General features: G+C 38.5%; 1 protein-coding gene across 1 annotated transcript in view; it reads left to right on the top strand.

The window, feature by feature from the left end:
- Positions 1 to 15,946, top strand: part of agbl4 (AGBL carboxypeptidase 4) — a 334,149-nt gene that overhangs the window by 219,521 nt on the left and 98,682 nt on the right. Inside the window, exon 6 of the mRNA XM_079897316.1 lies at positions 315 to 354. Coding sequence (XP_079753442.1) covers positions 315 to 354 — 40 coding nt within the window. The remainder of the gene's footprint in view (positions 1 to 314; positions 355 to 15,946) is intronic.

Raw genomic sequence — 15,946 nt, 5'->3', positions numbered from 1 at the left:
TTATTTGTTATTGGCCAGTTTTTTGTGTGAACGGGTTCATAGGAAAGCATTATTTGATTCAAACTGTTTTGCTGTGAATAGGCCTCAAGAGAAGTGTAAGATTAGAAACATTCTGTTTCATAGAGTGATATATATGCATTGTATATGTATTTACATAAAACTGATGTAAAATGCATGACACACTTTTATCTCTCCAGAGAGAGATAGAGAGCAAAATGTGCTTAACAGGCTGACAGCAGAAACTTTGATTTCTGAGTAAAAAAAAAAAGTCTTAGTTTCATCTCTCTGACAGAACATCTTTATATCTTTTTCAGCAACAACGAAGGCTGGATCTTCTGACCATCACCAACCCTGGTGAGTATGCATGTTTTGCTTTGTGTGCATGTGTGTTTGTTATTCACTGCACACTACACCACACAACAACATTGTGTTCACAGACGGGGTTGTGTGTTCAAAGAGGGCGTCACACTTTGTGACTTCTCCCACTTCTCACAACAAGCATCAGCTGCACCCCAAGAGCAAAAACCTGCAAAAGAGAGGCCTTTTCTCGCGATTTCTTTTCTCAGCATTTCCATGATCCCATCATAGCACCCCGGGCGTGCCTGTCCCAGAGCAGCGGGTACAGCCTGTGCTTCTGCGTCTCTATGGGAAGCTGAATGTTTTCTCAGTGCATCTGGGTGAAGGCTGAAACTGCATTCAGAGCTCTGGGAGAGACAGATGGGGTAGCCAGGAAAGATGCAGCCCCCATATGTCTAAAATATCTGGCTGCTCTAATACACTTTGATTAAAATAATGTTTATGTAAGGCACGTGGAGTAGGCTAATTTTCCCAGCTTTGCTCAGCATCTGTTACCCAAAGCCACACAAGACTGTACCGCTGACCTTCACAACTCTACAAAAGACATGCACGGTGCAACATGGTTTTTAGCTTACCTTGTTTGGGGTTATATAATGAAAATTATTTATTTTTTTACGCCGTGATTCTATTGCCCTTGCCATTTTGGGAGGGTAATTTTGCTGATTTCAGCGAGCAGTAAAATCTACTTTTTCTCCATAAAAACTCCACAATTGTGCACAAGCAGACTGCAGAGGGGCTCTGGAGAGCCGTTGCGCTTTTTGCTGATCTAGAGCTCCCCGAATGCAGTTATTAAAACTAACCGCTGAAAGAACAACTGCTAAACCGGTATTAGCTCACCGGGCTACAGATGGGCCTAATGACTTATTGATGAGGTGAACAGGGTATTTTAGTTGCTCTAAATGAAGAATCGCCCCTGTAAATGATCCTACCCTGTCTTCCTCTTTAAGCCTGCAGCCTGGCTTCTTATTAGGATTCGGTGTGCAAAGTGTATATGCGACTGTGGTGACCTTTGACCTGCGTTTGTCCATGCTGAGTGTGACGGAAACTTGTTTTCCTGCTATATGGAAAGCAGCTTGCACTCTTAGATGACTGAGACAGATACTGCAACAGGACGCGCTGACCTATCCCCATATTACATAAGTGTGTGTGAAAGGGATGATAAAAATTAACATACATACATGTCTCTATAGTTCTTAATGAGATCAAGCCATGTCCTCCCCGGTGCCCTTGGAGGTCTTCTCAGTACTCCGAGTGCCAGCCCTTCGGTCGGAACCTGCCGCTGTGGTTGAGGCCCTGTAGATCAGTGCCGAGGGGGGTCTCGGTGCCCTGGCCCCCTCATTAGCTCTCCTGTGTGAAGAGTGCTTCCCACTCAACCCCTGCCAGACCCTCTTTAATTGGACACTTGAGCAGCACGATGTGAATCTGGCTCCATTGAAGCCTGACATTTCAAACAGCTGACCTTTCTAAGGCCAGAACAGCTAAAGAATGATTAGCCTCGCCCACCGTTCCCATCGCAATGCAGAACGCAAACTAAACACAACGTTCATGGCGAAAAAAAAAACGATGAAGGAAGGAAATCTAAAATGAAAGGACTAGATTTTCACTTACTAAAGAAAATATCAGTGGCGACTAGGCATGAAAAGAATTGGTAAAGTTTTATTAAGTTTACTGTGCTTTTTGTGTAAATGCGGTTTTGTGTAAATTAAATGCTTTTTGGCATCAGTGACATTCATGCCGTTTTTTTTTTTTTTTTTGGCTATGCACATGAATAAATAACAAGTGTTTTTGCAATGGAACGGCAGCTAAATGGTTAAATATATGCACTGAATAAGAGACCAATTACAGTTCAGTATGCAAATAAATGCAAGAAAGCAGACAAATCGCAATTCAGATTTCAAGTGAAATCACTGTAGGTTTGGTAAGCATTGAAACAATAGAAATTCCAGTAAATTTTGACCTCATTGGGGACATTTTTTTTAGTAAAACAGCTTATAAATCATACTAAATGAAGTGTTTTGAAAATCTAAAAATGTAGAAGGTTTTCTGTGATGGATAGGTTTAGGCGTAGGGCTAGTGTATGGGGATAGGATATACAGTTTGTACAGTAGAAAAATCATTACGTCTATGGGAAGTCCCAAAACATGGAAACGTGTGCATGTGTGTGCGTGTGTGTGCATGTGTGTGCGAGTGTGTAAGTGAGAGTGTGTGTGGGCAAAAATGTATAAAATAATAATATAAAAGTAAATAGGAAGACAAAGAAAAAGAAGCTTTGCAAGCACTACAAACCAACAGCCTCTGTTTGTGTAGGAGGTTTGGGCACTGTGATAGAAGGGTTGTGGTGGTCTTAAAGGGGAGGGGGGGCTGCAGTGTGTCTGGAGCTTAGAGGGTGTCCACGGCCAGAAAATTGAGTTCAGCCATCTTTTCGGAAAGGCTATTGTCGATCTATTGATTTGAATGCCCTTTTCATATCTGCAGTCTCCATTGCGTTATTGTTCAGCTGGACAATTAACTTTGCTTGGCTGGTGTTTAGTCTCTGTGTCACTGCCCCCCCCCCCCCCCCCCCATGGCCACCATCTCAGTAGCGTTACAGGAAAAAAAAAAGGTCAATTACATTCATGAGACTTGGAGAGATGTGCAAGCTCACTGCTCTGAGAACAGATATTAGACAACCTTCAGATCTCCTCAAACGCTGTGAGCTCTTGTTCAGTGCTAGACACACACACACACACGTGCTCTCATGTCTTCATCTGTGTGTGGATATATGTAAATCATCTCTGTAATGAGAGCCTGTAAAGGTTCCCAGTCGGAGAAAAACAGCGTTTAATACTGTTGTTCTGTTCAGCTGCTCTTTTAATGACACTTTTACACCTGGCACAGCACAAAGCATGAAAATAAACTAATTATGATATAAAATGTAAATAATTAGAATTATATTATAAAATTTTCTTTTCATTTTATGTATTATCTAATTATCTTTGTTTAATGTAAATTTTAAATCCTGACAAACATATGTTTGTGGAATGTCTATATATTATATGTGACCCTGGATCACAAAACCAGTCTTATGTCGCACGGGTATATTTGTGGCAATAGCCAACAATACATTGTATGGGTCAAAATTATAGATTTTTCTTTTATGCCAAAAATCATTAGGATATTAAGTAAAGATCATGTTCCATGAAGATATTTTGTAAATTTCCCACCTTAAATATATAAAACATTTATTTTTGTGAATGGATGCAGCGCTATCGCCAATAGAAATGGACAACTTTAAAGGCGATTTTCTCAATATTTCGATTTTTCTGTACCCTCAGATTCCAGATTTTCAAATAGTTGTATCTCGGCCAAATATTGTCCTATCCTAACAAACCCTACATCAATGGAAAGATTATGTATTCAGCTTTCAGATGCTGTATACATCTCAATTAAAAAAAAAAAACCCATAAGACTGGTTTTCATCTGTATTTTTTTGCAAAGTGTAGTCCTACCACAGGTACAATTACTTAAGTTTGCACTGAAACGTACAATATTGAAGTATTGACAGCACTGAAATGTAAATTTACGAATAAACAACGTAGACGTACCAATGTGTACAAATCCTTATTTAGCCTAATACCGAATTCATGGAATTAATCAGTTGATTCTGTTGCATTTATGATAAAGTATATTATATTTTCAATCAAATTTACCTCAGCTGACTCATTTACTTAATTTGCAATTATGACATTTCATTCTGTTCAGTGTTACTTCTGGTGCAAACTCGTTTCAAAGAATTGCATAATGTTAAACAAGAAAAACAGCTTAAAATGAATAACATTTCTGTTATCGTTTAACCATTTTTTATCATGTAATATTTATTTTGCTTGCTGTGGGACACAAAAGGCGGTTTCTCAGGACAGTCCAATGCTGTTACTGATGATAGAACCATAAAATACACCAAAAACACAACACAAATTCACAAAAGTAATCGCTGTAATCCAAATCTTTAGAATCAATACAATTGTGAGGAACAGACTCAAAATCAATCCTTTTTTCAGCAATCATCATCTCCATTCTCAGCAGCAACCATCAGTCAAATCCCGTACTCGTTATGATTCCATAAATTGCCCTCCCAAGAATCTTTATGACACATTTTATGGCAGTGATATCAAACGCTCATTGGCTCTCGCCTGGTTCGTCACCCGTTGCGTCATGCCATGTTTTAGGTGATGTGCGTTTGAATGAGAAATGCCCGCCTGTATCAGGATAAGATTTTCAGCGATTAATAACTTAAATTCACCTCTGTGCTTCATACAAAACTATTATATACCGCCGGAGAGACTACATCATCAGTTGGACTACATTTGGTGCCACTTTTGACATTTTGTTTTAATAAATAAATGATTGTGATTCCACACTCCCATCTGTTTGTTATGTTTCTCTTTATTACTGTACATATTTTTAAGAAAAGGCTGTGGGTAGGTTTAGAGTTAGGAGTGAAATTAGAGGCTCAAAATACATTTTTAATGCTATATTGTCACTAAAATGACTTGTCATTTTCCTACACATTTCTGTTCATTACGTTTTATATATTCTTTTTATTTTCTCTATGAAATGGTTATGTTTGGGTTTGGGGATAGGGTTAAGGGATCAAAAACGTATCTATAAAATGGTAAAATGACAATTAAACAAATATCTCAATGATATAAAACAATGAAAATAGATTTAAATACATAATAATGTTTACGTTTAAATGTTGTTAACACATCCATATTGTACGTTTCAGCATCTATCCAAAAGTTCAAAATTTTGCCAGTAAATGTAACATATTTACACCTACGCATTAACAATGAGACCAGACTGTAATGTCACATATTCAATGAATCTCCTCTTTTGAGTGACTAGCCTCAGTGGCCCTCTGATATAAATGTCTAAAACACATTCTCAGCCAGTTTCACTGCTCTGCCTGAGCAAATGTGTCCCTGAGTGTTTTCTTGGCCATTTCTGTGATGGTGTCTGTATGGCGTCCAGCAGTAAAACAGGCCTGAGCCTGATGGTCTCTGGACTGGGGCCGTGTGGCCAGACACCCTGATGTTTGTGCTTTTGTGTCTGGACACAGCCACTCCGGGCCAAAGCGGCAACTTGGACAGCTGCACCTCACAGCGGCCAATACCTGCACCAGTGAGATCTGCCTTTAATGGAGCAGAGGGACCAGGCCTGGCTTAGAGAAAGAGGAGAGGATGTAGAGCAAAATACAGCAAGTGCGATGGGGAATGATCATAACCCATTTAAACTTCTTTGTGGATATTTCATCTTAACATCCCAATCAGCGACTGAGTGATGGAAGGTGGTTAAAAACGAATACAACTAATCAAAATAATGAACAGTGGTTGGTAGAGTCTGCACAGAAATAGAGAAACTAAAAACGTCTGTTCGGCTGCCTCATGCTGTCTATTTTCCAGTTGATTTTTTCCAAATGCACACAAAGGAGCATAGCGAAAGGGCTGTGAGCCTGTTAATGAAGAAAGAATAAGAGCGTTAATGTAGTCTGGAGGAGAGAGAGAAAGAGAGAGAGACAGGGTGCGCCGGTAGTCTGGCTTGGAAAATATTTGTAAAATATGCATCATTAAACCATTATTTAAAAACATGTCTGGAGCCCAGCCTTGAAGCTTTTCAAGAACTAATGCCTCTAGTTAATATCCCCAGCCATGCAAATATCACAATTTCACGCCTTCTTCACATAATCAGCCATGGGTTTTTCTGTTCACCGTGTGAAAAACAAAACAACACGCTAAAGATACTAAATGAAAAATGCAGTGTGCTGTTTGCTATTAACTTGTCTTTCTCTTTTTACGGCTTGCCATTTGTGCGTATGCGTGTGTTTGTGTGCGTGAGAAAAGGGAAGATTTGTGCAGACTAGACAGCGAGGACTGTTTCGTTGTCACCGGGGCCACTGTCGTTGCCAAGTGCAGCAAATACATAAGGGGGGTGGGGGTGGGGGTGGGGGGGGGGGGGGGAGTGAGATTTTAGGTCGGACGACCTTTTGTTATTTCCTGCAGTGGCGGCTGGTGCTTTTCAACAGCAGGTAATCACTCGTCAATGACAAAAGTGTACTGATGTTTATTTGTAGCTAGAGAAAGCTGCTTCACAAACTACTAGTGAAAATACTTAAACATAATGAACCAAGCTCAGAACTGTTTGTTGTGTATTTGAAAAAGACAGGATTGTGAAAGCTAAAATAAACAGATTGCAAAGTTGAACCATCAGACAACATTGATTTCGCTCTTACGTTTCAGAAATGTCTGCCCAAATCATCATAGAGAGAAGGCCGGGTTCCATGAGAGACATACATATATTAATGGAAAGCCCTGGAACTAATGAATGATCAGATATTGTTTCCATTGCAAATAGTGTGATGCCCTTATAGATTCCCAGTGAAGCACCGTATCCAGCTGGGACCAAGAATAACACGTTTAGAGCCTTTTGTCCAATGAACATTGATCTTCACTTCATTAAAACCAAGCATTCGGGTATGTGCCACTGACTTCAATAGACATGTTCATGTGGAAATAAAACTGACTGCTTTATTTGAAGAAGACTATATATCTCAACCATGGTAAATAATTTATTCAACACAATATTACAGTGAAACATAAACCTAACCTAACTATGAATACCCCCTAAACTCTTTTACAGTCCTAGAAAGTAATGTTAGAAATCGCCCCCTATACCCTCATTCACTATTCCCTACATTACTCCACTAATATAGTTCACTTGAGTGAGTGAATTCGGACACTGAGTTAACCGGAAGACCTTGTGGTGCATTGTGGGATTGAATGAGTGCACTCAATAATGTCCACCATGGTTTCGGACACCACTACAAATGGCTGTCCCCGCAAATTGTGCCCTATTTAAGGGTATGGGGGGCGAATTCGGACATAGCCCATCTGATTTGACCCCAGCTGCAATGCATACTGGGTAAAAGGTAGTGCCAATCACCGCTCTCTCTCTCTCTCTTGTGATCATGTGACACTGAACACTGGGGTAATGCTTTGCCATCAAAGAAATGAATTACAATTTAAATTGATTAAAATAGAAAACAATTCTTTTAAATTGTAATAATATTTCACAAAATTACTGTTTTATTGTATTAATGATCAAATAAATGGAGCAGCCTTGGTGAGCATAAGAGACTTCTTTCAAAAACATTTAAAAAATCTTCGCAACCCCAAACTTTGTTAACATATTTTATCATTGAATATTGTGTTTCATTCAGAACTACATCAAATTGTGGAAGTAAAATTTATTGCAAATGACAATTCACATTGACTTTTAAAACAATGGCCACTGGTTTTCCCACCAGCGAGTGAATAATAGAGGTGGGTTCAGATGAGGAAGCTACACAAAGAAACAGTGACAGAAAGAAACATGGATTATTCTGTGAGACTTTATCGCCACTCGCCCTGAACTGCCCCCGCGTGTTCTCTGCTGATTTCTTCTATTGGTTCTCTGCTGCTAGCTTGAGCAGAGACTTGATGCGGTTACCTGGTTACCGCCAGGCCTCGTTTGCAGGGTCACTTCATTAATTCTTTTCCTGGTGAAATGGTGGCATGCGTTGGTGTGTGTTTATGTTTGTGTCGGCTTAACAAAGAGCGGTTCGCTCTCACGCTACACCTGCCGCTGCCCTGTTATCGGATCCACCCACACACACTCGAACGTTAGCGCATGATGGCCAACTGTAGGCCTTAATTTTACCGCTGTCATATTAGCACACCTAGTAAATATGGACAAGAAATTAGCTACTCTACGTAAACATTATGTCACTTCCCATTAGGGCTGAAGAGCTGAGACTGCTTAAGAGAGAATGAGAACCAGGATGACAAGAATTTCTCCTGAAGTGTGATGTCACACTGTGAGTGTGTGGGGCCTTCTTGTTATCAAATGTCTTATCTAATAGCAAATCAGCAAAATCTAAGTCAGCAATATGACAGAGCAATATGACATTAATTCTGATATATCTATCTATCTATATCATCTATCCATCTATCCGTATGTCTGTTGTTCGTATCTATCTATCTATCTATCTATCTATCTATCTATCTATCTATCTATCTATCTATCTATCTATCTATCTATCTATCTATCTATCTATCTATCTATCTATCTATCTACTGTATCTATTGTTCTGTCTATCGTTCTATCTATCTATCTGTCTGTCTATTATTGTTTCTGTCGCTCTATCTGTCTGTCTGTCTGTCTGTCAGTATGTCTATTGTTTGTTTTTGTCTATCTATCTATCTATCTGTCTGTCTATCTGTCGTTCGTATCTATCTATCGTTCTATTTATATCGTTCTATCTGTCTGTCGTTCGTTTCTATCTGTCTATCTATTGTTCTATCTATCTCTCGTTCGTTTCTATCTATCTATCGTTCGTTTCTATCTATCTATCGTTCTATCTATTTGTCTGTCTATCGTTCTATCTGCCTATCTATCTATCTATCAATCTATCATTCTATCTATCTGTCTGTCTGTCTATTGTTTGTTTCTGTCTATCTATCTATCTGTCTGTCTCTCTGTCATTCATATCTATCTATCTATCGTTCTATCTATTTGTCTGTCTATCGTTCTATCTATCTATCTATCAATCTATCATTCTATCTATCTGTCTGTCTGTCTATTGTTTCTGTCTATCTATCTATCTGTCTGTCTCTCTGTCATTCATATCTATCTATCTATCGTTCTATCTATTTGTCTGTCTATCGTTCTATCTATCTATCTATCAATCTATCATTCTATCTATCTGTCTGTCTGTCTATTGTTTCTGTCTATCTATCTATCTGTCTGTCTCTCTGTCATTCATATCTATCTATCTATCGTTCTATCTATATTGTTCTATCTGTCTGTCTGTTGTTCGTTTCTATCTATCTATCTATCTATCTATCTATCTATCTATCTATCTATCTATCTATCTATCTATCTATCTATCTGTCTGTCTGTCTGTCTGTCCGTCTTTCTATATATCTTTTTTCCAAAACTTTCCAACAAGGTCAACGTTTAAAGTTTGTCTTGACAATTTGTTTTTATTAAAAAAGGACATTTATATACATTTATTTTATTTCAGTTCATATTAAAATTAACTTTGTTATAGCCAAATTTGAATTACAATTATGCATCTGATATTATCTTAATTCAAATTCAATTTAAATTCAGGAAAGTAAAATCTCCTTAACTTTGTAATGCTGGTGTTCCCTGCATAATTATTATGCATAATTGGGTCGTGCATAATTAATAATTGTTTAATAATCGGTTGCATTTTTCCATAGTTTGGCAGTGTTATTTGCACTGTGTTATGTTGATACTGTTGTCAAGTTAGGTAACATGTTTTGCAACATTTTCTATGCAGAATGATTTATGTGGGAAGCAAATACGATTGATTGTTAACACTATCGTGTTTATCATGTTGAGATGTGGGTCCGCAGATTTGTAAATATATATATTTGATTAGGTTATATATTTTTTTATCAACAAACATTATGCATTAAAATCATATTATTGGGGGTGTTTAAGGTGTGTTATAAAATCGAAATGTATTATTTCAACATTTACATGATTATTTAAATGTTAATTGGTAGTGTGAAGTGCTATTACATCAGATTTGGAAGTGGAACTGGAATGTTAAGTTTACTCACTTAATCAACATTATGTTGCTTAGTAAAGTAGATTTGACTTAATTTTATACTTCTGAAATTTACTCAAAACAAATTATGTGCAGTTGTGAAATGTTTTAACTGCTATGGTAATCACATTTATATCATTTTGCTCTGTATACAGAATAAATGCTTCATTTTGCTGTCAGTTTTAGCCCTCAGACTCCAACCTGACAGTCTATATCTATACAAATCTATAACAAAAGCATAATGATTATACATGGTCATCTATGCTAGTGAACCCTTTATGATTTCTTTCTGACATGTCTTTATCACACAGATGGATCCAGTAATCACTTCCAAGCAATCAAATATTCACAGCTTATTGTCTGCGCAGAATGAGGACAAATGAAGTGTCCATGCAGTGCGAGTCTGAAATGATCCAGGACGAAGGGGAAAAGCGCAGTCTAGTCTTTCATATTAATGCAGTCCAGAGATCATATTTGTAGGTTTGAGAGGTGATGCAGATTCTTGACCTGACCGGATCAATAGTGTACGCCCCAGAGAAATATAGATGAAGCACACCGAACAGGCCCGAAGCATAAGAAACATCTCTGAAGCTCTCGTTTGTTCTTTAAAAGGAAGATCAATGTCCCCCCTGCCGCCACTCGGAGAATGCACAGCGGGACACCGTGCTGGCAATGATACCCCTGTAAATATTTGATGACGGGATTGAAGAGCGGTTATACAATATAGTTTGCGTCTGCTCGGGCTGTCAGTTTTGAAGTCTGTCTCAGGGCAGCCGGCATCAGTGACTAACAGAGCCGAGCGGAGCTCTGTTTGGGGCTACTGTTCATTTCACGCGCTATCACTTTTTGTATTGCCCGACTGATGACTTCACGGCTAATCAATTATTCATGAGGCACTAATTAAAGGACAAAAAAAAGTAACGTAATTAAGGGCAGTTCAATTAAACAAGAGATCATTGCCTTTTAAGTTGTTGGTCAATAGAAGATGACATCGCCAACTTTGTCCAGACCCGGCGCGCGGCGTCTTTTTCCCCGAACATGCTGGAGCCTTTATTTTAAACCATATTTCTAATGTTCTCTAAACGTTCCCTGCTGTCCCCCTCTGTGCTTCACAGTTTCTGGCAAAAACGGCAGGTTTGGAGCGCACCGTCTGGTTCTATACTTAGCCAGCCAGCGCTGACGCTCGTGTACACACGCGCACCTGGGCTAGCGTCTGTCCGTCTCCCCGATTGGCACAGGTGTGCTGTTTTGATTGGCTGCGTGGTAATGGCTAATGTGTTCCCAGCTAATGCTGCTGTCACAGCTCCTCATGTCCATCCCTCCCCACCTTCATCACCATCCTCCTCCTCTCCCGGGCACTGACCCAAAACAGGCCCACCGCTATCATCTCGCCCGACACCCACCCTCTTTCCTATTCTAGTCACAGAGCTCCTACCTCCCTCTCCGACACTGGGTTTCATCATCCACATCATTATGGAGATTATCCCATGTCTTTTATTTAATGGTGGCTAATGTATCACCAATAAAGATGAATGAGGGGAGCTGTGAAGCTCTAATTGGAGGGACATGATGTCTGACTCTGAGCCGCTGATAATGTCGACACTGCCAAACAGTTTATGAGGCGCCATCACCAGTCTAAGTGTGTGTTTAGAGGTGGAGGGGGAGCAGACGCTTAGTTCAAGTACTCATTGTCTGATAACTGCGTGTGAGAGAGCTTCGGACAAAGCCGCGGTGTTAATTGATCTGTTTTCATGAGTTTTACGTGAGAGTTTTTTGATCATGTTCTAAAATTCATAATGACATGACTGTGGTAATGGCATGACCCGTCAGCTGCTGACTTAGTCTGTGGATTGAAAATCTTGAAGACATATTTACCTTTAGTTTTCCCTCTAGTATGTGTTATTTTTTTATTTATAAGAATTATATGAACAGAACAGGAGCAGGAAGTGTTGCATTCCACTACAAATAATCATTATCAGTCACATTGATATCATTTTTGTTTGTCATGCTCTAGTTTAATCAATCAGAAAAACATTATAATGTCATTTTTTCTGTGAAAGTGCACGAAAAAGACGATGCTGCCTTGAGATACGGTCACCTGATTTAACACAATATCACATGAATTATTCCACCGGACTATACTTGCCGGTATCTCTTACTTTTCTACCTAAATCTTAACATCTCCTGATCTGTTTTCACTGGGTGCTCTAAAACTTATTTTCCCCCCTTTTCTTTACTTATAGAATAGAATAGAATAGAAAGCCTTTATTGTCAATATACTCACGTACAACGAAATTTGGAAATGCTTTCCCTTGGTCCCAAACAAATTATACAACAAACACAAACAATATTACATTTGACACAAATATTAAACATTTAGTACAAAAATAAACCGTTTTTAGTCAAATTTAAAGATTGCACTAATAAGAAATATATTGCACTAAACCTGTTCGTTGCAAAGTTAAAAATAATGAAAAACAGCACACTGAGACTGTATGTGTGTATGTATGTATGTAGCAGAAAGGGATCTGTGCATATTAGAGTTCATGGTGGTTATGGATCTGGGGAAGAAACTGACCTGTAACATATAATCTCTATTATCCTTTACTGTGAGGATTTTTCTAAAGAAGAAAAATGCATTAGTCCCAATACTTTATATCTATCTGTCAAAATGTACTGTCTTTAAAAACTTTTTAAAATGTAGGAAATTACTTAGCACAAATAGTTGCATAAAACGAAAATGTTATCTTGCAATTTATAAAAATTTTTTATACAATTGCCTGTTTTCTCAGTACTTAGGTCACTTTTTCGCACAACAGTCTATGTGGGCTAAAAGACCAATTTCCATGTTTACATACTTTTTTCTTCAAAACTGTTAAACTTAAGTTCAAAACCTAACATAATACAAATTGAATAAGACAACAATTTGTTATATTTCTATAGTAATGCCATATTGAAATACATTCCAAATCTAGAAAATGAATATCAAAACAATTAGATTTAGCTGAACAGCTTCACAGGTGACATGCTGCATCCCAATTTGCCTACTTATACTATGCCCTAAAAGTATGTACTGTTTTGTAAAGAAAAAAGTGTAGCAAAAGTGTGAATGTGTAGCAGAAGAGTAGCCAAGCTTTGGGACTTCAGTACTACTTCGTCATAAGTAGCTGCAACAGTCTTTCAATTTCATTACCATCGATACAAAAGAGGACAACTTAGAAATAATGTTGTACAGTGATATAAACATGAACCATTTAACATACACTGCAGTGAATTCTAAAAAGTAGAAAGCTGCCATTATGGTTTTGTAAAGGAATAAAAAAAAAAAATAAAAAAACTTGTGTAATCTACATTTATAGTGGTTTTTTTTTTAAGGTTATTGAGTTTAGGAATGTTGAAGTGTGTTTGTTGGGTGAGAACCTTTGCTAGTGTTATGAAAGTGAAGGGTTTTTTTTTTTTTTTTTAGCTTAGTTTTAGTACATTTTTGATGTGGAATTTACTGCTGTGCCAATGGTGTGAAGAGTTTTGAAAAAGTGACCGTTTGGGCAATGAACCCATTAATTTATTTATTTTTACAAAAAAAAATTCAGATGAGCTTCTAACCATAGCAAGCATTCATGTTAAAGGGATAGTTCACCCAAAAATATAGATTGTGTCATCATTTACTCATGTCCTAAGAAAACTATGTGACCCTATGTCTTCTACAAAATACAAATAAGTCAATGTGGAGCGGTGTTGGTTTAGGCTCCATTGACTTTTGCTGTTTGGACAAAAACTGAAACATTCTTTGTATTTATTTTTTTTGTATTTTGTAAGTCATGAGTCATGAAATAATTCATACAGGTTTAAAAGGACATGGGAGTGAGTAAATGATGACACAATTTTCATTTAATTCCAGACCTGTTTGCTGGAAAGTTGCTCACAACAGTTTGGAATTCAGCAAAATTCACATTTGATACATTCTGTCCTGAACTGGAGCCACTTGAACACATCAGCCTTGGGATCTGGGTAGTCTTATTGGAGCGACTCTGAGTGCAGGACAAGCCAACCATTGAGGAGCAGATTAGATTAAGAATAATCCTTTCGCTGCGCGCTGAGCCCCGTCTCTGCAAAGTCCACTCATAGTGCATCAGTTACACCACTCTGCCCAGCAACATGCCAAGGGCCCCAGTCCACCCAGAGGTCTCCAGCCATTCATTCACTGAGACTGAGATGTTCTTTTTACTGTCCACATAGGTCATGACACAATCACTGTCATTTTGCAGATTTGGCGTTTAGCAGAATAGATGGACAGAAAGAACATTCTGTCTGTTGGCCCCTATGGATCCTGCGGTCCTTAAGCCCACGTCTTATCCCTGGAGCAAACAACTTCTCTGCACTTTCAGCTCAGGACTTGATGGCAGATCTGACTCAAACAGTGACATAAAATGAAAGGAAATAAATGGGGAGAAAAAAGAAGAAAGGGCAAAGCATCCAAAGTTCTGCATCACTTACTTTTCAATTACGGCAGGCGAAGCAGAACGAATTGTTAGTGCCATTTATTGACTGTGCCTTTCTCGTTATTAAAGTACAAGTGAAGAAATCCGTCCTTTTGTATAACAACCTGCCTGTTTTACAATAACAAAATGTTTCTTCTCTGTCAGACAGCCTTTGTCATTTGAAGAGAAACAAGGAAAAGAGAATGGCAGGGATAGCAAAACAGCATGCTGGCAGAAACACTGATACAGTCAGAATTTGCAGTGATCCTGAAGAAAACCTCTTCCCTCACAGCATTCAGCTGAGACTATTGGTGCAGAACAAAAGTAATAGGTGAATGAATCGATTATGGTAATGATTGGCTGCCTGAAAGATTTTTCTTATGCCGTATAACAGGGATATGAGAGATATTGAAAACACATTAACTGAGAAGCAGCTGTGGATACCTATAGCGATGGAAAACCACAGTGTGCTAGCAGGCGGGCATGGGCCTTTTTCATCCTTGACTTGTGATCCTTACACTCAAGTTTATGTTCCACATAATAGACCACACACAAAACATTGTGATAATCTCCAGTTCAATTCAAAAGAATGCAACAATGGTGCATTCATCCTACAGTCTTTCCATGTTGGGGCTGCTGGACTGAATCAAATTTCTTAGAGTATACTTGGAATGTTTTGAAATATGCTTTCAAAAGCAAGTGGCAATTTAGTATCTAATAATATCCAACAACAATTTCTCTGAGAGAAAGAGATTTTTTTATATCTATTGCTATAAGCCAGGGGTGTCCAATCCTGTTCCTGGAGATCTCCCTACCTGCAGGCCAGGGTTCAGTCCCAGCTCAACACACCTGCCTGTAATTATCAAGTGCTCCTGAAGATCTGGATTAGCTGGTTCAGGTGTGTTTGATCAGGTTTAGAGCTGAACTTTGCAGGAAGTAGATCTCCAGGAACAGGATTGTGTGCCCCTCCTAGAAGCGGTATTTAAAGTGTATAACATGATTCTAATTAATTCTACATATGGCCAGTAACACGTATTATTTCACACAATTCTGGACCTTTCTTGGCAAAGAATATATTTGCAAACCCATTTAGAATAATTCTAGAAGTCTCTTTATGCAGTTTGATCCAAACCTTGTCAGAACTGACCCAGCCGCAAAGCATGCTGGGTAACTGGAAGCACTAAACTTTGGCCCTGTTTACACCTGGTATAAAGATGCGTTTTGGTCGAACGGATCACAAGTGAACGACACTAAATACAGGTGTAAACGGGGTCTAAAACGTTTTGAGCTTTCGACCACTTCCAGAGGTAGTCGAAAACGCATTCAACCAGATTGCTTTCTTAGTGTAAACGCTCATGTGGTCGAATGCATTCAAACAGCCACAAAAGACCACCTACTCTCAGCCTATTGATTTAATGCATAAACATGGGAAGAGCGCTAGCCAGACAGGATTTAA

Source organism: Squalius cephalus (genome assembly GCF_949319135.1).
Source record: "Squalius cephalus genome assembly, chromosome: 16".
NCBI classification, from domain to species: Eukaryota; Metazoa; Chordata; class Actinopteri; order Cypriniformes; family Leuciscidae; genus Squalius; species Squalius cephalus.
Note: the sequence above shows the minus strand (reverse complement) of the source record. Positions and strands in the feature narration are given on the sequence as shown.